The sequence below is a fragment of the Procambarus clarkii genome, chromosome 13 (assembly GCF_040958095.1).
Source record: "Procambarus clarkii isolate CNS0578487 chromosome 13, FALCON_Pclarkii_2.0, whole genome shotgun sequence".
NCBI classification, from domain to species: domain Eukaryota; kingdom Metazoa; phylum Arthropoda; class Malacostraca; order Decapoda; family Cambaridae; genus Procambarus; species Procambarus clarkii.
In genome coordinates, this window is record NC_091162.1 from 23,872,301 (window position 1) to 23,896,781 (window position 24,481).

General features: G+C 45.7%; 1 protein-coding gene across 1 annotated transcript in view; it reads right to left on the minus strand.

Annotated features, from left to right (window-relative positions):
• Invadolysin (leishmanolysin-like peptidase, invadolysin) overlaps positions 1–24,481 on the minus strand; it is a gene marked incomplete in the record, with an annotated part of 420,119 nt that overhangs the window by 85,829 nt on the left and 309,809 nt on the right. The window contains 2 exon segments of the mRNA XM_069323797.1: positions 9,777–9,878; positions 21,541–21,664. Coding sequence (XP_069179898.1) covers positions 9,777–9,878; positions 21,541–21,664 — 226 coding nt within the window.

The window sequence follows — 24,481 nt, forward strand, 5'->3', positions numbered from 1 at the left end:
TGTCTATTAGTTTTGATTTTTTTTTTTGTGACAAGTTAAAAGTAGTGATGACCTTATTCTCTCTTCTCTAACTTTCCTCTGTTACTGTCTTATGTTCCACCAAGTCAATATCAGTCAGAGTTAATTGAATTATTAAAAATTGAAGTGTAGTTGTTGCCAGGAGGAGAGCGGTATGATAGGACTGTGTAACCCTATACAAACGACAGGGTCACACAAACATCTTGGGAACACGTATTGTCGCCTTTCTGTTCATTTCACAGGTGGGAGCCAGAAGAGAGGAGAGACGCACATACAGAAGAGGGAGACGGCTGCCTTATACCACACTCACGGCTGTTCCTCACCACCACGACGACCAGCCCCTACCTGGATGTCAGGGCCACCACCACCATCACCACCCCAGGGGACCCCAAGATGCAGCCCTCTCGGTCAGTCAACATTGGTCTACCCAGTGGACCCCAGGTCGTTCTGCACACGACCCCAGACGACCCAGTAATGATGGAAGAGGAGCAACAACGACTCCAGTCTGTCCCACCAACATCGGTCTACCCAGGATGGACCCCAGGACGGACAGACCCCCAATGGACCCCAGGTCGCTTGTCTAAGACCCATGGGAGGAGGAAGAGAGAAGAAAGAAGAGAGAAGAAAGAAGAGAGAAGAAGGAAGAGAGAAAAAAAGAAGAGAGAAGAAAGAAGAAGATAAGACAAGCTGAGACACGATACCTAGTGTCCCTTGCTGGTGTCAGCATCATTGCATCGAGCGTAATTGCAAGACAGGATCGTTTGCCTTGACTGGCCGCCCCTCCTACAAGCATGTTGCTCTGTTGAGTGATTCTTCCTGTGTCATGCGGACTTGATGTGGCTGTCAGAAGTAGCTCTCTGAAGGAGGCGTGCTGGAGCAACAGGGAGGAAGAAGAGTAGGATGGGATTTCTACTGTTGGCAACTATATGAAGGTCTCGAAACTTGTAGTCCCTATAGCTGTGAAGAACCCCAATATACGTCTCTCATGGTGACTGACGTAGGGCCAATTACAGATCAGCTGGGACAACCGAATTCCACGGTCCTGTGCTCAGTTCAAGTAGTAACGGCTTTCGGGTTGACCAAGTGTTGTTGTGCGTTAACGACGGAGAAGCGACGGAGGCAGTTGTGTTGAAGAAATGTGGTACAGGATTATCTACAAGACCAAGCAGTGACGTCGCCCAGCCAGAGACAATGGACGTCTGTCTATATATTTCATTTTTTTAGAGTAGGATGATGTATATTTGTTTAGCTAGGATGTATTCTTTTTCGTTAATAAAGTTGTTGCACACAGCTAGCTTGCTTTAGCAGTGTTGCAAAAACTTTATTTCGGGGAGAAGGGGAGATGTAACACTGTAAAAGTGTTTGGGTTAGGTTATTTAAAATATATATAGAGTACATGAGTCACAGACAAGGATCTGAGAGGCGCCAGTTGTCTGCCTGAGATCTCACACCTCTAACCGTTAACGACCCCAAGTGACCTGAGGTCAGATCATGAGAATTTCACCTTGCTTCCGCTAAGCTTATAATTGTAGTCTGGTAGCCTTCAAACATGCCGACGTTTAAGGAGTGGCTTGGTAGTGCCGGAGGCTATCTACTTGTGGGCGGAGTTAGCTACTAGGTTCCCCAATATAAACTCGGAGAGCTATCCAGCAAAAAGCATTAAGAGACAGAACAGCAGACGAGAGCAGAGACCTGCTCCCTACCAGGGAGGCTGTCGGCCGGCAGGGGCGAGACAGTCTCTGTCAAGCTACAGACCCCCCCCCTCTCTATTCAACTTAGACTCCGTCCTCGGTGAGTGAACATTGGGGTGACTTGGTCGTGTTTACATATGTTGTGTGATGATCAGGGGCAGTCAAGTTGTAGGGTTCTCGAATTCTTGGATGATGACTCACTTTGCATATTAAACTGGAACATTTTAATTGAATTGCTAAATTATGATACTTCATGTGAAATATAATTATGAATTTATTATTTAAATTGTGTTTAACTTTGTTCCCTAGAGATTTTGAGTTGAGGTGAGAAAGCCTCTGTGGTTACTGGTTTCATGATATTAACGAGTACATGTTTGGAGTTGATACATGGTACAGAGGGAACATACTCATAATGAACTCTTGATAACATCCTTTGAGAATTTTGTGATACAGGCAAGTTCCATTCCTTGTCTTGTATGTAATGATTATGAATGGATGGTGGCAGCATTTCGTCTTCTACTATCTACTCTTCTACTTCTATCTACTTCTTCTACTTCTACCTATCTACACCTCTCCCTCCACCCTTCTCTAAACTCTCACTTTCAACTAATGACCCTTCTCGCTCCTCCCACCTCTCTGCCTCTCACCCCAAACCCTCACTAATTACTTCACTATTCATTTCTTTCCTTTCGTTTTCACTTATACGTTTGTTTTTATGATTCAGTATTCTAGAGTTCTCTCTAGAGTTTCGGGTAGCTGATCAAGTGACGGCGCCTTGTATTCTTAGCACCTAGGTAGTCAAATACCTAGGTTACAAGGTGTTGAACGAGAGAGGCTGCCTTAGGAACTCTGGAGGTGCTCTAGAATAGTTAGTTAACTGGGGACGGGATAACGGACTAGAGAGAGCTGTTTCCCCCGGCCTCGTTAGTTAACTGGGGGGGTGGAATAATGGACAAGATAGAGCTATTTCCCCCACCCCCCGTTACAAAGTTATGTGTTATACAACTTTATGAAAGTGGTCGGTCGACTTCAAGTGGTGCCAAGGAATTTAATATAGGCATTAGTACTGTTTCTTATATAAGGAAACAAAAAGAGTAATACCTGAAATACATTTCAACCAGTGAGGCGTGACAGGCAAGCCAAGTGCCTTCAACCAGTGAGGTCTCACAGGCAAGCCAAGCGCCTTCAACCAGTGAGGCATGACAGGCAAGCCAAGCGCATTCAACCAGTGAGGCCTCACAGGCAAGCCAAGCGCCTTCAACCAGTGAGGCCTGACAGGCAAGCCAAGCGCCTTCAACCAGTGAGGCGTGACAGGCAAGCCAAGTGCCTTCAACCAGTGAGGTCTCACAGGCAAGCCAAGCGCCTTCAACCAGTGAGGCGTGACAGGCAAGCCAAGTGCCTTCAACCAGTGAGGCCTCACAGGCAAGCCAAGTGCCTTCAACCAGTGAGGCCTCACAGGCAAGCCAAGTGCCTTCAACCAGTGAGGCCTCACAGGCAAGCCAAGCGCCTTCAACCAGTGAGGCCTCACAGGCAAGCCAAGTGCCTTCAACCAGTGAGGCCTCACTGGCAAGCCAAGTGCCTTCAACCAGTGAGGCCTCACAGGCAAGCCAAGTGCCTTCAACCAGTGAGGCCTCACAGGCAAGCCAAGTGCCTTCAACCAGTGAGGCCTCACAGGCAAGCCAAGCGCCTTCAACCAGTGAGGCCTCACAGGCAAGCCAAGCACCTTCAAGCAGTGAGGCGTGACAGGCATGCCAAGTGCCTTCAACCAGTGAGGCGTGACAGGCATGCCAAGTGCCTTCAACCAGGGAGGCTTCAGCAGCTGGCAGTCAAAACTAACTTTGCTTAAGGAACTGTACAGTAATTTTAAGTGTAAATTTTAGGGTTGTGTTAGTATAAGTTACGTAAATTGTTAAGAATTCTTAACTACAAGATGTGTGGCATCAGTCAAGAAGACGAACAACAACAAGGTAAGTTGAGGTTTCTAGTTGAATATTTTATAATTATATGTGGCAAGGCAATTCAAATTATGTTGAGTACAAAAATAGTTAGAAATAGTCAGGTTTGGACTCAGAGGTGAAAAAGTGTTAATCCGGAAAACGTGATAATCCGGCTGGGGTCCTTCCCATATAGTCTGGATTAGCGAGTGGATACAGAACCTTATTCACTATCGATAACTTCAACTTCAATTATCTCTAAAACTAGAATTTCAACTTCTTCAACGAGTCGGCTTCAAAAATCCAGTTTCTGACCGATTGTCATCATTTTTACATAAAGTGTGCACAGCTGTCTGTTCTACAATCCAATTGTACGGATATTTCATGAACTTTAAACGTTTGGAGTTATAAATTTTTTTGTCTAAATTTGGCGCATATTTCAAGTGCCATATTGACGATTTCTTTTTTATAGTAAACTATACTGAAAACCTGTAAGATACACAATGCAAATGAAGATTAAATGCTATTCTGAGAGCATGATAACAAATGAACAATTGGTTATATTTTATATTTTTGAAGCTGATTTGAAAATCTGAAATTTTCAATATTCAATTTTATAATTATTTTTAATTTTCTTGCTTTTCAAGTTACGTTGCTGATCATGCAGACAAAGTTGGAGCATTTGCCTAGTAGATTATGTACAAAAAATTTGAAAGCGTTTGAGCAAGTTCGAGAAACTGAGTTACTTGCCCCTTAAATTATGATGGCGATGGTAGAGACAAGAAGGGAGACGGGAGAGGTGGTCGTGGTGATGGTGGAGACAGAAGAGGTGGGGTCGTGGTGGTGACAGACGAGAGAGGTGGGGTCGTGGTGGTGACAGACGAGAGAGGTAGGGTCGTGGTTACCTTGAGGTTACCTTGAGGTGCTTCCGGGGCTCAGCGTCCCTACGGCCCAGTCGTCGACCAGGCCTCCTTGTTGCTGGACTGATCAACCAGGCTGTTGGACGCGGCTGCTCGCAGCCTGACGTATGAGTCGCAGCCCGGTTGATCAGGTATCCTTTGGAGGTGCTTATCCAGTTCTCTCTTGAACACTGTGAGGGGATTGCCAGTTATGCTCCTTATGTGTAGTGGAAGCGTGTTGAACAGTCTCGGGCCTCTGATGTTGATAGTTTTCTCTTGAACACTGTGAGGGGTCTGCCAGTTATGCTCCTTATGTGTAGTGGAAGCGTGTTGAACAGTCTCGGGCCTCTGATGTTGATAGAGTTCTCTCTCAGAATACCCGTTGCACCTCTGCTTTTCAACGGGGATATTCTGCACATCCTGCCATGTCTTCTGGTCTCATGTGATGTTATTTCTGTGTGTTGGTTTGGGACCAGCCCCTCAATTATTTTCCACGTATAGTTTATTATGTATCTCTCCCGCCTGCGCTCAAGGGAATACAGATGTAGGCTCTTTAGTCGGTCCCAGTAGTTTAGATGTTTTACTGAGTGGATTCTAGCACTAAAGGATCTCTGCATACTCTCCAGGTCAGTAATTTCTCCAGCTTTGAAAGGGGCTGTCATTGTGCAGCAGGACTCCACTCTAGAGAGCACAAGCGTTTTGAAAAGTATCATCATCGGTACAGCATCTCTAGTGTGAAAAGTTCTTGTTATCCAACCTGTCATTTTTCTTGCAGTTGTGACGGCTACTTTATTGTGTTCTTTAAAGGTAAGGTCTTCCGACATCAGTACACCCAGATCCTTTACATTGCCTTTTCGTTCTATGTCATGATTTGCCGAGTTTTGTACGTGGTTTCCGTTTTTATATTTTCATTTTTTCCGTAGCGCATGAACTGGAACTTATCTTCGTTAAACACCATATTATTTTCTGTAGCCCATAGAAAGACCTAAGCTACATCTGATTGGAGGTTTGCCGTGTCCTCTATGTTGCCTACTCTCATGAAGATCCTAGTGTCATCTGTAAAGGATGATACCGTGCTATAGGTTGTGTTCTTGTCTATGTCCGATATGAGGATGAGAAAAAGTACTGGAGCAAGCACAGTACCCTGGGGGATTGAGCTCTTCACAGTTGATGGGCTGGATTTAATTTTGTTGACTATTGCACATTGGATTCTGTTAGTCAGGAAATTGTAGATCCATCTGCCTATTTTTCCAGTAATTCCTTTTGAACGCATTTTATGTGCAATAACACCATGGTCACATTTATCAAAAGCTTATGCGAAATCTGTGTAAATTATATCAGCATTTTGTTTGTCTTCCATAGCATCTAATGCCATATCATAGTGGTCCAGCAACTGCGACAGGCAAGAGCGCCCTGTTTTGAAACCATGTTGTCCGGGGTTATGGAGATGCTGTGGTTCCATGTATTTTGTGATCTTACTTCTTAGCGCGCACTCAAAAATTTTTATGATGTGCAATGTTAGTGCTATCGGTCTGTAATTTTTTGCCTCTGCCTTATTTTTCCCCTTTATGGAGCGGTGCTATCCCTGCTGTTTTTAGTATGTCAGGGATAACGCCAGTAACTAAGCTTTGTCTCCACAGAATGTGAAGGGCCTGCGATAGTGGTTTTTTACAGTTCTTGATGAATATGGAGTTCCAAGAATCCGGTAGTGGCAGAGACGAGAGAGGTGGGGTCGTGGTGGTGGCAGAGACGAGAGAGGTGGGGTCATGGTGGTGGCAGAGACGAGAGAGGTGGGGTCATGGTGGTGGCAGAGACGTGAGAGATGGGGTCATGGTGGTGGCAGAGACGAGATAGGTGGGGTCCTGGTGGTGGCAGAGACGTGAGAGGTGGGGTCGTGGTGGTGGCAGAGACGAGATAGGTGGGGTCCTGGTGGTGGCAGAGACGAGAGAGGTGGGGTCGTGGTGGTGGCAGAGACGTGAGAGGTGGGGTCGTGGTGGTGGCAGAGACGTGAGAGGTGGGGTCATGGTGGTGGCAGAGACGAGAGAGGTGGGGTCGTGGTGGCGGCAGAGACATGAGAGGTGGGGTCGTGGTGGCGGAAGAGACGAGAGAGGTGGGGTCGTGGTGGCGGAAGAGACGAGAGAGGTGGGGTCGTGGTGGCGGCAGAGACCAGAGAGGTGGGGTCGTGGTGGCGGTAGAGACCAGAGAGGTGGGGTCGTGGTGGCGGCAGAGACGAGAGAGGTGGGGTCGTGGTGGCGGCAGAGACGAGAGAGGTGGGGTCGTGGTGGCGGCAGAGACCAGAGAGGTGGGGTCGTGGTGGTGGCAGAGACGAGAGAGGTGGGGTCGTGGTGGTGGCAGAGACGAGAGAGGTGGGGTCGTGGTGGCGGCAGAGACGTGAGAGGTGGGGTCGTGGTGGTGGCAGAGACCAGAGAGGTGGGGTCGTGGTGGTGGCAGAGACCAGAGAGGTGGGGTCGTGGTGGTGGCAGAGACCACAGAGGTGGGGTTGTGGTGGTGGCAGAGACCAGAGAGGTGGGGTCATGGTGGTGGCAGAGACGAGAGGTGGGGTGGTGGTGGTGGCAGAGACGGGGGAGGTGGGGTCATGATTGAAAGTCATATTATGCATATACAGGGCATAGGGTTTGCCCGAAAAGCTATGTGTACTAGTGGCTTTACAAGAATGTTAATTCTACTTATTTTCTATATTCTCTGTTAACCCCCAATGTAACTTCTTGTATATAAATAAATAAAAATAAAATAAAATAAAATAACAATGCACATCATATCCATCATATGAAAATTACCATACAGCAGATGGATGAAGAAAAGGACTTACGAGTTCTGGTGCACCAGTCATTAACAGTTGTACAATTGGGAGCTGTAGTAAAAAGAGCCAACCAAACCTTAAGAATAGTCAATGAACCCTTGATTTCGATGAAAGAAAGTGGCTATTCAACTGTGCAAATCAAAGCTGTACCCTCATCTAGACTATTTAATCAAAGCATAGCAAACCCACTTCCAAAAGGACACATCTGCTTTTGAGAAAATACAAAAGTGTTAAAAATCCTCTCGGAACCAAGTCAACTCATACCAGGAACTGTTGAGGGACACAGGACTAACAACACAGGACTAACAACACCTGTCCCCAGAGGCCCACATCAAAAGGATATCAGCAGAAGCATATGCTAGACTGGCCAATATAAGTTCTGCACTGCCTTTAGAAGCTTATGTAAGGAATCATTCAGGACCCTGTATACCACTTATGTCAGATCAATCCTGGAATATGCAGCTCCAGCTTGGAGTCCATACCTAGTTAACCACTGCTCTGTGCCAAACGACAAATGCTGTTTTGAAAGTTCTCCGTTTTTGTTTTTTTTAATTAGGCTATATTTTAATGTTTTTTAATGTTTTCATCACTGTTTTGAAATGAAAATAGTTGAGTTTGGAAACATTTTGCCATTTACTTTACCTGGACATTTATAAAGACAACGAAAATATGTCCTTAACAATTGCAATATGAAGTTTTTGCCAAAAACAGGTGCGCAGTGCAGGGGTTAAACACAAGACAAATTAGAGAAGATTCAGGGGTATGCCACAAGACTCATCCCGGAACTGAGAGGTATGAACTATGAAGAAAGGCTAAAGGAGCTGAAACTCACGTCCCTGGAAGACAAAAGAGTAAGGGGAGACATGATAACCACCTACAAAATTCTCAGGGAAATTGACAGGGTGGACAAAAATACACTCTTTAGCACGGGTGGAACACAAACAAGGGAACACAGGTGGAGTACCCAAATGAGCCACAGACACATTAGAAAGAACTTTTTCAGTGTCAGAGTAGTTAACAAATGGAATGCATTAGGAAGTGATATGGTGGAGGCTGACTCCATACACAGTTTCATATGTAGATATGATAGAGCCCAATAGGCTCAGGAATCTGTACACCAGTTGATTGACAGTTGAGAGGCGAGACCAAAGAGCCAAAGCTCAACCCCTGCAAGTACAACTAGGGGAGTACAACTGGGTGAGTACTTCAAACCAGACATGACAGGATCATTCTCATTGAGACCTTTAAAATACAGTACTGAAAAAGCTGAAGGTTATTAATCCAGACTACTTCTTTAAATGGTCAAATGTAATGCATACAAGAGATAATGGCTTCAAGCTCTAGGATTGATTGATTGATGAAGATGAAGCCACCCAAAAGGTGGCACGGGCATGAATAGCCCGTACGTGGTGGCCCCTTTTGAGCCATCACCAGTATCTATAGATGATACTGGAGATCTGTGGAGGTGCGACTGCACCCAGCGTGACGGGAGATGTCTCCTGCGTGTATGTGTTAAGATGAACATGAAGCCACCCAAAAGGTGGCACGGGCATGAATAGCCCGTACGTGGTGGCCCTTTTGAGCCATCACCAGTATCAATAGATGATACTGGAGATCTGTGGTGGTGCGACTGCACCCTGCGTGACGGGAGATGTCTCCCGTCAGCTCTAGGAGCCACAAAGTAGGACAGAAAAGGAGAAGCAGCTTTTTCACTCTTACAGTTATAAACATGGAAGTGCCTAACTGCTAATGCCATAAATGCCAATTACTTCAGCTCTAAATGCAGCTGGAAAAATATCTCGAGAACAATGGGGAGAGACCTCTGACAAGCCGCTGGCTTCCTGACCCCCTAATGAAACCACTAGAATGATGGTGGGCTTCAGATAAATATATACCAACTAGGTGGATTTACTGTTGTGTATGCAAGTACAGTACCATTTGAGGTAATGGAGGTTACAGGGTACTAGAACCAAAATTTGTTCAAAAGGATGGCAAGCCATCAATAGTTATCCATTGAGTGTAGTGTAAAGAGTCATCAAATCCTACCTAATTTCCTTGAGAAAGTAAATTGTGGAAATTTTTTGAAACACTAATAATTGATGTAGAGAGCAGCTCTTCAGGCATATATGGTTACATGCTAAGCAGAACAGGCATTACGTGCCTGAAGAAGTTGATGGCTTAATTTTGACCATTTCAAAGTTGTCTAATGTGAATAACTTAAAAGGCCTCAACTTAAAGCTAGCCAAAACAATGCAGTACACAAGAAACAACTTCTGCAAGTTATAAACATGTCAAACAGCAAAATCTTATTAAGCAAAATAAGGGACCCATAAACCAGAGAATTACTATCCCAAATAAGGCTACTAGAGATAATGCCATCTAGCAAAAATACTTTTTGTTATATAAATCTTACCTCAAAGACTCGTTTTTCCCAGTGAGTGAGAGCAGTGCCTTCATGACCCTGATCCTCAAGCTCAGCCCCTTCCAGGTCATTACAGTTGAAATGATTGCGTACCTGTAAAGATATTTAAAGTATGTACAAGTTCCTATACTATTTTCTAGAAAATACATCTTATTCTTAAAACAATATGCTGTAATACAATGATAGCATCTTTCTTACAAAAAGGGTCATTGTTTGTTCAAAACATGAAGAGTATTTAAGTAAATACGTTATTCAAAATGACAGTTTATTCAACATTAACCCTCCAAGCTGCTATGGGCTATTTGGCCTTTGTCACCCACAGGCGCATAAAAAAAAAAAAATAATAATAATAAAAATCTTATAAACTTCTTAATTTGTGTTCCCTGATCACGGGAAAAATAATAATAAAATCATAAGTGGCATATTTTGGCCGCAATAGGGCGGGGAAATTTGGCAAAAAACCAGCGTTGAATGTAATGAAATGCCATTTTCTGGGCGAGCCCCGGAGGCTCCCTGGAGCTTATCGGGCTAATGTATGCTATGCTAGACCGGGACATTAGCTATGGAGTTCAGACTTACCAGGGACCAGTGGCAGAACCTGGTCCCTTCAGACAGGTTTCAGGGAGCAATGGCCCTGGAAAATCCCATTGTGGTTGGGGGTTTTCCTTATCTGCCATCGACCGGGGTTAGACACCCAGAAAGGTAGGCATAACAAAACAAACCCCCACATGGTAAGAAACTAAAACAAAAAAACGAACAGAGAGGTAGAAACTCCCGACAATCCCTAAGAAATAAGCAAACAAGCAATTATCACACTTTACTGCTGCGCCGGTCACCCGCGCAGCTCTCCCCTCCTCAAGAGGGGGAGGGGGGCCCCGGACCTCACCGCGCCGGCTGCCTTCAGTTTGGAAACTAGGCTTCAATCAACGCGAAAAAAAAATGCCAACCGGATGGGAGGGAGGGTAGCCAAGGAGCCTCCGGGGCTCATTCAGAAAATGGCGTTTCATTACATTCAACACTGGTTTTCTGTGGGGAGCCCCTATGGCTCCCTGGTGCTACATACCCAAAGAGAAGGAAAATAGGGACTTACCCAGGAAGCGGCGGCCACAAACTCAACGCGAAGTCGAGACAACTGGCTGCAACCTGCGACCCATAGCAACAAGAACGCCGAGGAGCAGGTACGTTCACCAAATAACAGGAGGCCAGGACCTTGTTCGACTTCCAAAATCCACGTGCCCGAATATGAGCCCAGAATATGTTACCAAACACGGCCGCCAAAGCTGCAAACGTCATGGGTGCGAGGATAGACTGCATTAATAACCCTGCGGACAACCTGGGAGACCCGAGCCCTGGAACAGGGAACGAGGGAAACCGAATCAACCCAAAGCGCATCTCCAGCCACCCCAGCAGAAGCACGCAGGTAATGGCGAAGAGCCGCAACCAGACACAACACATGACGCACCCCCGGCCAAACCAAGCATCAATGACCCACGGACCTCTCCGGAAAGCAGCCGTCTCGTTCTTCGCCAGAAAAGATGGAGAAGGCTGCAAATGGACAAACCTACCCCAGGACCAAAAGAGCAGAAACCCCTGCGCCTAAGGAGAGCATGAAGCTCCCCTACCCGGCCCCCAGAGGCCAATGCCAACAAAAACAAAGCCTTGGAAAAACAATCTAGAACCGAAGGGGCCACCACAAACTGAGGAGAGGAAAGATAGGAAAGCACCCTGTCCAAGGACCAGGATGGCTCAGGCGGCGCATGAGCAGTCCGGAGGTGAAACATAGCACGAGAAAGCTTACGGAACGGGGGCGGATGTGACGTCCACCCTGAACGCTAGCTTGAGCGGCTCCGCCAGCGCCACACGATACTAGGCGACAGTATTAGGCATCAAATGACAGTCCTGAAAAAGCCAAGAAAGAAAGGACAAGACAACCCGATCCAAAAGGTAAGACAACCTACGAAGAGCCAGAAAATGGTGAAAAGAACGCCAGGAAACTTCATACTGTCGCCGTGACAAAGCTCTCAGGAGGGACACCATTAACGAAGCCACCTGATCACCATACAAATGGTGATACACCCGCGTCAAAAAGACCAGATGCGAAGAGCAGAGGAGAAGGTCGAACCAGCCTCGTACCAGACCGGGCCGAACTGCTGAAAGAGGCGGAGCCGTGGGAAACGCCCCGGGTTCGGACACCGAGCCAATAGCGCCGGAAACCAAGGCTGGGCTGGTCACCAAGGGGCCACAAGGACTACACTCCATGGGAACATCTCCAACCGAACCAGAACCCGAAGCAACAGCTGGACCAGGGGGGGAAGAGGTACAGGTAAACCCACCTTGACCAGTCCTGCCGAAAGGTATCCACCACTAACGCCTCACAGTCGGGGAAGGGCGTCACATAGATTGGGAGACACCGAGACCACGCCGACGCGAAGAGGTCCACAACTGGGAGAATGTACGTCTGGCAGATCCGATGAAACGAGTCGTTGTCGACCATCCATTCCGTGGACAGGAGAATGAAGCGAGACAGGCCGTCCACCAGGATGTTGGACACTCCCCGGACATGAACCGCATGGAGAGCCAAACCCCGAGAATCCAGCAGACGAACCACTCGAAGGGACCAACCCCAAAGAGCCAAGGACCGAAGACAAACCCCCGTGGTTCAATCAATGAACGACTGGAGAACAGTCCAAATGGAGGCGAATGGTTGATCCCCGAGTGACCCAAACCCTCCGAACCGCAAACCAGACTGCCACGAACTCCCGAACTCCCAGGAGAGGTGTTGCTAACCAGTTAAGAAACTCAAACAAAACAAGGGGTAGATGATAACACTGAAACCCCTGGGATGTGTACAAGCACGGGGGGCCTAACAGGGGGCCACCAAAACAATATCAAGGAAACTATAGACCCACGAGGCATAACCTCCACCAGGCAAAAAAACAAAAAAGAAAACCCCGCAAAATTACACCGTCTTCAGAGGCAACAGGAACCGGTCGCCGCTTAGGTGGTAGGTCGCACAACACCTTGACGCCCTAACCAGCACAACACCACTCCCTTCCCAGGTCCAAACAAGGTCCCCAAGCCCCAGCTGGCCCCAAGGGCGAGGCAATTGCTGAACAGCAAGAACCCGTATGGGAGCGGTTCCCGAACGCCCCAGGGAAGATAACCCTGACATGCAGGGGCAGTACTTACAGGGCGCCTAGGGAAGGAAGCCCCTAAGCGCATGCAGCCCCAGCACTGATGAGGTACTCCTGGCCACCGCACACCACACAAAGAAAGCAGAGAACGCCACACAAGGCAAACACCGCCCAGTAATTTGAGGCCAGAGAAGCGTCTATCCCGGTTGACACTAGCTTACGAACTGGAGGCAGCCGGCACGATGAGGTCCGGGGCCTCCCCCTCCCCCTCTCGAGGAGGGGAGGGCTGCGCGGACGACTGGCGTGACAGTACAGTGTGATAATTGCTTGTTTGCTTGTTTCCTTGGGATTGTAGGGAGTTTCTACCTCTCTGTTCGGTTTTTGTTTTAGTTTCTTACCCTGTAGGGGTTTGTTTTGTTATGCCTACCTTTCTGGGTGCCTGGGTTCCCAGTTGATGGCAGATAAGGAAAGCTCCCAACCACAATGGGGTTTTCCAGGGCCATTGCTTCCTGAAACCTCTCTGAAGGGGCCAAGTTCTGCCGCTGGTCCCTGGTAGGTCTGAACTCCATAGCTAAGTCCCGGTCTAACATAACATACATTAGCTCGATAAGCTCCAGAGAGCCGTAGAGGCTCCTCACTGCGCATTCTGTCCTGGGCGCAGTAAGGCGCCCGGGACAGGATGTGCGCGCTGCCGCGAATATATTTTTGTTCATTTTTTGCGCACAGTTCCAAATACATTCTATTTGTTTTTACATGCCAATCCTATGTATAATGAACACGTACACTATATTATGGCAGTAGAACATCCATAGTGTCCGAAGACACTGTGTTACGTGCATGACATGTGTACCCATATCCGACACATACTTCCAATGTATCATGCTAATTTATGTATATATATACAATCTATTTACACACACTACAGTATCACACACTATATACACACACCATAAACACACTCAGAACTCCACGAGTGTGAGCTGCCACACCCAGCCAGCCAGTCCTCCCTCACTCCTCCAACATCAAATTCGTCATCACCCTTCCTCCCACCATACTGTTATTCACACAAATGTTTCATGTTCATTTATGTATATTTACAACACATTTACACACTATATACACACAACATAAACACACTCAGAACTCCGTGAGTGTGAGCTGCCACACCCAGCCAGCCAATCCTCCCTCTCTCCTCCAACTTCGTACTCGCCATCACCCCTCCTCCCACCATACTGTTATTGTTTTCATTACACTATTTACATATGTATACCTATCTACATGTTTTATTCACCGAACTATGCAAGTAAGCCGGTATTGTGTCCAAACAGTACAGTGGCTACCATACACTGCACGAGAAATCACACAGCAGACGACGCCACGATTACGACATCACCTCCCTCACCAAAATAGCTCCTCTCAACATACTCTTGTTGCCATTATTACACTGTATACACACACATTGTATATACCCCATGTACATGTGTGTTCACCATAGCGAACCACTAAGCTAGTATGGTGAGCAAAACAAGAATGGCTGCCACACACATACAGTGAAACTACCTCAATTACTACGCACAGCGCTAATTATCCAATAATTATCACCACAGTCCTGTTTTTATCACAATCCTGGTCACTAATTCCTGTAAATGAATAATTGACCACAAGTTTATTTGGTAAAGAAACCTAAGAAGTCGTTTGAAGATTCTTAGATGGACGAAATAATGCTGAGGTGCTGTGGCTAGTGCTGTGAACATCGTGAACAGCATTGAATCACTGATATTTGAACATTGTACACAATCATTATCACACTCGGGTTCTTCTGTAATACTATCATGGCTAAATAATACTTATTATATATATATATTGACATTATTAGGCAATGCTATGGTCACAAGCTGAACAGCAGTGCTGTGAGCTCATGCTGCATGCACCAGCCTTGGTTGCTCACTTGGTGCCGAGGCTCTCACACCCAGGAATGTGGACCACGATTTTTTTTAAAGATGGCGTCTGTTTACAAGAGCCCTGAGGAAGCTGATGTGAACCCCCATGTCGCCGCGGGAGTTTTGAATGGAACGTGAAAAATACAAATACCCAGAGGCGTGTTGCGCAAACCAGATGAGGGCCTGCAGGTGCGTTCCGCAGTTTAAGGGTTAAAGGTTAAAAACTAAATTCAAATGCATTAAAAACCAAATCCTAATTACATACATTTCTTTGTTATTAATTTTTTCTGGCTATTTAATGTCAACTTATTTTAATAATTCTAATACAGTATTCTAAAGATGACCTATGGAGTTTCAAAGAATGAATTAACTATACAGTTCCTACACAACTAAAACCAAAAACAGAATTTTTTTTTCATGAAGCTATCTTTGATTATTAACCGTTCCACTGTATAACTTATGGCAAGTCATGGTACAGAGGTAAGGTGCACGGCCGAATTCCTAGACTGCTAGTTCGAGTCACTTCAATGCTCCTATTGCTTTTCTCATTAATATATATCATATTAGTGATATATACAATTCCTCCAAAGGGACTATAGGTACCATCATTTCTGGTAGGATTGAAAAAGGTCTCCGTGTAGAAATAACTCAACATATACCAGTCACCTCAGCTCTAGGAGTCCTATAATAGCTACTGGAGACCAGAAGTAAAATCTGACCCCCCCTCACAGAGACACTGGGAGCAGACGATTTAAGATCACCCTTACCGAAGAATTCTCCAGAAAAGAAGTGAAGCAAAATGGACAACTGTAAGGTTCACAGAAAGTAAACAAAGCAGCAAATAACTGCAAATGATCCTCCCATTAGTTAAGTCATACCCGCTCTAGTAACAGCTGATCACCACCAGGTGGCAGCCAGGATCAGATTAAAACCTTGATAGGCCTTAGGCACCTCCAATAAACAGGACCTGATTTGACAGTATATTAACTAGTAATGCAAGCTAACACAGGTGTGTACTGTATTAGACAACAGAAAAAATACATTTTGTACTCTTTGAAACATTTTTTTCTTCTACTTTGCTTTCATCTATGGCCAGAATACACCTAAATAGAATAATAGAAAATAAGTATCAGCCTGGGTCACCAGATTACCAACCAGGAGGCCTGGTCAGAGACTGGGCCACGAGGACCTTGATCCTTCGGAACCATCACAAGGTAGACACAAGGGAGGTAGCTTAATAGGTTAAATGATGGGGGGAGGGGGGGAACAGGAATGGCCATCAACATCCAAAAACACTAAACCATATCAAGAAAACTGGAAACCATGTCAGATATGGAATTGGCTGGAAAAGCCATAACAACTAGATCAAGACTACAGATGAGAACAAGCCACTGGGACAAGAAAATCCAGTCATTCAGACATGTGCAAACATGAGGCCTTGCCAGGAACATGGCAACCATCTCAGCTTAGCATATGTCAAACCCAGAGTGTCAATACTTGACAAGAATGCATGTGAAGACACAGGACAAGAAGAAATAGCATTTACACTACCAAAGTGTATCATCGACAAGTGCAAAGTCTTAATCTAGGACACAAAAGGAGCAGTGCTAGGTGCAATTGCAGCCCAAACGTCTACACTTCCCACCAACAGCCCAAGCAATGGAGAACAAATCCCATGCGAGAAGACTGTAGACTTCAAATTGTAGAGGAGAACCCAAAAATTCAGAGCAGGCATCTATGGCAGGGCAAGGGAAATGTAAGCCAACTACCAAGGCAGATAATCCTAGTCTATAATCAGAAAAATAGAGCTAGAACACATGCAATGCCAGGTGTATGAAACAATCTTGAAGTAAAAAGGTAACTAAGCAATGGCTCCTAGCAAAACAGTTGCTACAAGGATAGCCAGCACCACTTGGGTGAAAGCATGAAGCATAGGCATGCTTTAGCAATATTAACCAGGGAAGTGTGATGGTATCCCACCCCTATATTTCTTCCTTCCCAGCTTAGAAGAGTCATATCTCCATAGCTTAAGTATTCTCTGATGTTCAGGGAACATTTTCGTGGGTGGGAAAACGTGGAGCGTGATTAAGCTGGCTGTAAAATGGCCAGCTAAGTTTGATAATGCAAGGGGCTTACGCCCTTTTGGGGCACAAGATGGTGCCGGGCCATCCTGTTTCCCACCAAGACGTCATGACGCCTCCAAGCACCTGATTGGCCAGGTGAGGTCATGTGCCGGAAGTGACCAATGACGAGAGCCCTCGGGCGGTGTGACGTCACGAGGTGGAGGGCCCTCGGGCGGTGTGACGTCACGAGGCGGAGGGCCCTCGGGTTGGCTGGCGCCTGGGCGGGAGAGTACGTCACGAGCCGCCATAGAGTGAGGACGCGCTCGAGTGAGCTCCGGATCTAGAGAGCCCTTACCAGTAGATTTAAGCTTCGCTTCGATTCTGCAGACAGTCTGAGAGGCCATCCAAGTTCCGTGGAGTGCCCAGAAGCAAGGACTGGCCAGATTAGAGAGCCAAGAGCTCTATCAAGGGTCTGCAGCAGAGGGAACGTTGGGCTGGTGACGTCTGGGACGCCCAGAGGACCACGTATTACACATCAAGCGAGAAGCTACGGCCAGGCCAAATCTACTGGCAGTGAGGCGAGGGGAAGCTGTGCTGGACTACGAGGTGCCAACAGTGCCTGTAAGAATGGAGGATGACGGAGGTACCTGTCTCCAGTACCCCAGAGAAGAGGAGGAGGAAGGCAGTACCTGTTGGGAATGAGCACGGTGAAGACTCAATACCACGAGGACGACGGAGGAACCTGTGTGTGGGGGAACTGGTCATTGGCAGACAAGAAGCCAGGACCAGGAACTTCAACTCAACAGAGGACGAGTCAGCTTCGTGGTTGGAATGAAGTAAGGTAGATAATTGTCCCTCCCTTTACCTCTTTTGATCTCGGTGAGCTAGGGTATTTTATATATTGTGAACATTTCTACTCATCATTTTATTGTCTAAGTGACAGTGTTAGGCTAGTAGCCAAGAGCTCATTTAGGCATGAGTTGGTGCGTGTGAGCATTATGTGGTGATGTTAAGTGATCCTGGAGGTGGTAGCTGGTGTGCAAGGAGCCAGCAACGAACTCTGAAACGCCCAGCTGATCGCATTGCTAGAGGCGTGGGAGAGTCACGACGTTTCTGACAGTTGGAGCCATCAGCTGATCGTGCTGCCAGAGGCGCGAGGTGTGTGCCCGCGGCTCGAGGTGTGGACCCAGTCAGCTGACCGTGTTGCCAGAGACGTGTCAAGAGGAGTGTTGCCACCAGCGGACGATCCTACTTATAGACCTTTCCTTATGCAATTTATATGTGTATATTACCTTTTTTTCAGTAAACTTTTAAACTAACTGCTGAGTTTAAGTGAGCCTCCATTCCCTAGGGCTATATATATATTGAGTGAGATAATTTTATGACACCTTGCACTGCACATGACATTGCATCCTTAATTAAGATAACCAATAAGATCACCGACGTGTTGCTGGGACACGAGTCTAAACACCTAGCTGGTGACCTCAACTCAACAATGACCTCAGAGCAGACCAGATATCAAAGAGAGAGAGAGAACCTCCCAGTGTCAGGACGGGCAGGTTCAGATGAGTTATAAGAGGCTTGAACCTCCCCACTCGCTAGAGGTGTATATAAGGCCAGCCCTTAGCCGACTGGGGGAGCCCCGGGGCGGACAGTCACGCCAGGAACTGAGGGGCTAAGACTCGTGGAAGCAATCCCAACCACAGGTTGGAAGGGGGTGAACGCTGACAGAAGCAAGTGAAAGAATGCTGGCCGAGACTAAGTGACCTGGCACTTAAACATTCTTGTATCAACATGTTAAACAAGCTACGAGGATGAGGGAAGGGGACGTTCCCTCCATGTTAGATTTGTTATTTACCAGGAAGGAGGATGAAATATTTGACATTCAGTACCTTCCTCCCTTGGGTAAAAGTGACCATGTCTTTTTGGGAATAAAGTATGCAATGCGTTATAATCTGGAAGAAAATATGAAGGTTGATGCAATTGAAAAACCTGACTTTAGGAGAGGACATTATGGCAACCTTAGAAATTTTTTTAGTGGGTATAATTGGACAGACTTGTTGCTAGGCAAGGAAGTGAATGAGATGTATGTCAAGTTTTGTGAAATATATGATGAAGGCACAAAAAAATTTATACCAAAACAAAGAAGGAGAACTAGGAAACAGGATTGGTTCAACAAAAAGTGCGAGAGGGCCAGAGACCAAAAGACACAAAAATGGAATCAATACAGGAAGAGGCCGAACCCCCAAACATACCAGCGATACAAAGATGCGAGAAACAACTACACAGCAGTGAGGAGAGAGGCAGAAAGAAATTTTGAAAAAGGGATTGCAGACAAATGTAAAACAGAACCAGGTCTATTCTATAAATTCATAAACAACAAATTGCAGGTCAAGGATGATATACAGAGGTTGAAAATGGGAAATAGATTCACGGAAAATGAAAAGGAAATGTGTGAAACATTAAACGAAAAGTTAAAAAGTGTGCTTGTACAAAATGAAATCTTCAGGGAACCAGATACAATAAGAATTCCAGAGAACAACATAGAGCACATAGAGGTGTCTAGAGACGAAGTGGAAAAAATGCTCAAGGAGCTAAATAAGAACAAGGCAGTTGGTCCAGATGGAGTTTCACCATGGGTTCTGAGAGAATGTGCACCTGAGCTCAGCATTCCTCTTCAACTGATTTTTCAGGCATCCCTGTTTACAGGAGTTGTAGCTGATGTGTGGAAAAAGGCTAACATAGTTCCAATCTACAAAAGTGGCAGCAGGGAAGACCCCCTCAATTATAGACCTGTATCATTGACAAGTGTAATAGTGAAAGTATTGGAAAAACTAATCAAAACTAAATGGGTAGAACACCTAGAGAGAAATGATATAATATCAGACAGACAGTATGGTTTTCGATCTGTAAGATCCTGTGTATCGAATTTACTCAGTTTCTATGATCGAGCAACAGAGATATTACAGGAAAGAGATGGTTGGGTTGACTGCATCTATCTGAACCTAAAAAAAGGCTTTTGACAGAGTTCCACATAAGAGGTTGTTCTGGTAACTGGAAAATATTGGAGGGGTGACAGGTACGCTTCTAACATGGATGAAAAATTTTCAGTGATAGAAAAATGAGGGCAGTGATCAGAGGCAATGTATCGGACTGGAGAAATGTCACAAGTGGAGTACCACAGGGTTCAGTTCTTGCACCAGTGATGTTTATTGTCTACATAAATGATCTACCAGTTGGTATACAGAATTATATGAACATGTTTGCTGATGATGCTAAGATAATAGGAAGGATAAGAAACTTAGATGATTGTCATGCCCGTCAAGATGACCTGGACAAAGTAAGTATATGGAGCACCACTTGGCAAATGGAATTTAATGTTAATAAATGCCATGTTTTGGAATGTGGAATAGGAGAACATAGACCCCACACAACCTATATATTATGTGAGAAATCTTTAAAGAATTCTGATAAAGAAACAGATCTAGGGGTGGTTCGAGATAGAAAACTATCACCTGAGGACCACATAAAGAATATTGTGCGAGGAGCCTATGCCACACTTTCTAACTTCAGAATTGCTTTTAAATACATGGATGGCGATATACTAAAGAAATTGTTCACGACTTGTTAGGCCAAAGCTAGAATATGCAGCGGTTGTGTGGTGCCCATATCTTAAGAAGCACATCAACAAACTGGAAAAGGTGCAAAGACATGCTACTAAGTGGCTCCCAGAACTGAAGGGCAAGAGCTACGAAGAGAGGTTAGAGGCATTAAATATGCCAAAACTGGAAGACAGAAGAAAAAGAGGTGATATGATCACTACATACAAAATAGTAACAGGAATTGATAAAATCGATAGGGAAGATTTCCTGAGACCTGGAACTTTAAGAACAAGAGGTCATAGATTTAAACTAGCTAAACACAGATGCCGAAGAAATATAAGAAAATTCACTTTCGCAAAGAGAGTGGTAGATGGTTGGAACAAGTTAGGTGAGAAGGTGGTGGAGGCCAAGACCATCAGTAGTTTCAAACTGTTATATGACAAAGAGTGCTGGGAAGACGGGACACCACGAGCGTAGCTCTCATCCTGTAACTACACTTAAGTAATTACTTAGCGAGTCGAGCATTGATGCATCAAACTGCCACCAACGGATAGCAGTTTGATGCATCAATGAGTATTTACTCAGCAGTAATGATAGTTTGCCTAGATTTTATCTCAGGGTTATTCATTTCCTTCATGCAATTGTTTGTTTTGTTGCACTTATTTTTTTTTTCTGCTGGATTTTTTCGGTTTTCGGTTGATCTCTGATCTTCAAGCTCCCCTTGCCTCAAAGACATGTAAACCCTGCTCCTTGTTTCTAGTAGACAAGGGGAAATCTCAGGGGTTGGGGGCCATTTCTTAAGATTGAGCAGTACCAGAGCTTAAGCTCCTGGAGCTACCGAGGATGGGGGACCCTCCGACCTGATAAACAATTTTAAATGTGTAATTGTTAAATATCTAATAAATTTTGAAGATAAAAACTAAAATGTATAAACATTTTAGTTTTACACCACAATTTACGTGATGGTTTTGTTTTCCAGAAATGGTTGCCGACAGGAAACCATACTAGTTAATTACCTCTTCTCTCACTCTTGGGGTGACAACCATATTGACTTCTTTTAATATAACTCCACCACGAACTGCCCACTTGGGTCTTACCACACGCTTGATGACTCTGTCACTCCACTGTCTTGCTTGCAACCTGGGAAAAGATATACTTTAATCAGTATAGCTGTGATAATATTAAAACATTTCACTTAAATATACAAATAATGAAAGTCATTACAGTCAAGTCATAACAGCATTAACGACATGGTCAATGGAAACTGTTGCCAAGTTAAATAACAACCTATACAGAAAGAATTGATACACTTACAGCACATCCATCTACATCTAGCAAGTCTTCAGCAACAGTTTGATCTTCTAGTTTGAATACTTCTTCAGCCTTATTCACTGGCACATATATTTCACCCAGATATCATGTCACTTTAGTTTTATCCTAAATCTAGTTTCCTGAAGTTACAAAGTAGTATGATAATTTCACATACTATGTAATATAGTAGTTATAATGCAAATATAACTTCTGCATCGAGCTTGTTTGAATATTCGGAAATTCTCCACAGGCATGCAGGAAATATCAGTTGTGTGATCAATTAAAGACATGATAACATTTGCATTTGAAAATGAAGGTTCTTGCATCAATCTATTGCTCCCTCAAGTAACATTATGCTCCTGCCAAGGTCAGTGCTGCATTCCCATCTCAAGTGCAGCAGGGAAAAGGAAAATACCAATGACTCAATCCAGCTATGAATGACCGACTCTCGGAAAATAGCACTTTCCCCCTGATAGTTCCCTTCTCAGAAAATAGATTAATCTACACTCAAAACACCACCACCAAGCAATACTTAGAATCAAAGATTAGCAAGCATTGCTCTGTTATTACTAACTATCTGTCCTGCATGTTAAGAGTGCACAGTGAAACACGGGGGCCCACCAGGCCTGGTGAAACATGGGGGCCCACCAGGCCTGGTGAAGCACAAGGGTCCACCAGGCCTGGTGAAGCACGAGGGCCCACCAGGCCTGGTGAAACACGAGGGCCCACCAGGCCTGGTGAAACACGAGGGCCCACCAGGCCTGGTGAAACACGAGGGCCCACCAGGCCTGGTGAAACACGAGGGCCCACCAGGCCTGGTGAAACACGAGGGCCCACCAGGCCTGGTGAAACACGAGGGCCCACCAGGCCTGGTGAAACACGGGGGTCCACCAGGCCTGGTGAAACACGAGGGCCCACCAGACCTGGTGAAACACGGGGGCCCACCAGGCCTGGTGAAACACAGGGGGCCCACCAGGCTTGGTAAAACACGGGAGCCCACCAGGCCTGGTGAAACACGGGGGCTCACCAGGCTGAGAACATGAAGGTACATATACTGGGAACAAAGGTACAAAGGCAAAGAACACAAAGGCACACCACAGAATTCACTAAGGCCAGGCCTGCCACCTAAAACGCATCACAAAGACCCTGAAAACCAGCAGTGGAGCTGGTCAGAAGGAAGATCTGGCAATTCACCTGCAAGGTGGTGGTGGTGGTGAAGGAATCCAGCTCACATGAGAATGGATGACCTCAAAGACATCCATGCAGAACAAGGTACCCCTTTATGTCGGGCATCAGACTCCACAATAGGCAAAGGACCAATTGCCCTATACCTCTTTTCCTGGGGAGGAAGTGTCCAGGAATGGAAGAAACATCCCCCTCCAGACAAAGGCAAATCCCAAGGAAGAGAGAAAGTATCGACCAAGGAAGATCCCAAACCCTGGGAATCTGAGTCCCATTGCACATACCTAAGAAATTAAGGGGATGTGAAGGCTCTGCCATCTCAGTCAGCAACCCAGATGGAGCAACCCACCAAGGATTTCCCTGCACAATCTCGCAACCATCTGAGTTTGAACTACCGGTCCAAAGCTGCTTCATGCATGAACCAGTGGGGAAGGCTGAGCAACCAAATAAACAGAAGCTGGTTGGACAAGTTCCCAAAATGGAAAATAAATAGGTGCCAAAAGAGTAAAAAGCTAATCTGGCACATGTGTACAAAATCAAATGACGCTCTTCCTCCACATCAAGGGCCATTGGGGGTTCTCTATTCAGATCCAAAAGTGAATGCCAAAGGCAGAACTAGTATGCCTGGTCCAACAGTGAAGCCACCACCTGGTTAGCGACCAACAAGGAGGGTGGCTCTGTTGAAGCTGAGGTCCAAGAGAAATTCTCATATACTCATGGGCAAAAGGACTTCTAACAGATTGAGTAATGGAGAAGCCAAGTGTTCATTAGAGGCTCTAACACACTGAAAAGGCATAATTCACCAGGGTTATGTGGCCACTTACGCTACCCAAGTGCAACCTATGCCGAAATGTAAGGAGAGCGAGTTCCAAGGGCGAGCAAAATGTAAGGGCACACTAGCAAACTGCTAGAAATAAATGCACTCCAACAGGCCTTACAGAGGTATCAAAATCAAACCCTATACTCTACCAAGAAATTGGATACCTCAAGAGAAAGCCACTCATATGAGATAATTCTAACTGTGCAGGGAAGATAACCTTGGCAACAAGCACCAGAGCAAACTGTCAACTAACTCAAGGAACACACAAGGTGGATGGTACAGAACACACAAATCAGAATAGGGCACAAACCCAAGCAATGGTCCTTATCGCTTGGTTCTGTGACCTATTGTGACTGACCTATTGTTCCAGGGATAGTCAACATGTCTTCTCTAAGACAAAAAGTGACAGAGGGGCCCAGGAGTGGTTCCCCCCCCCCCCTGGTCATGCACCAGGTTTGGTAATTGCTAAGCATAACAAAGACCGTGGATCACCTGGGCTGCCATCTAGTGGCAGGCGAGTATCTAGGTGGTTATTTCACTGAAGTAACAATTGTTTGCATTATTATCATCAGGGTTATAAAATTTTCCAAGCAGTTGCTTAGTTTGAAGCAATTTGGCTTTTTGGTGGATCTTTTGCTCTGATC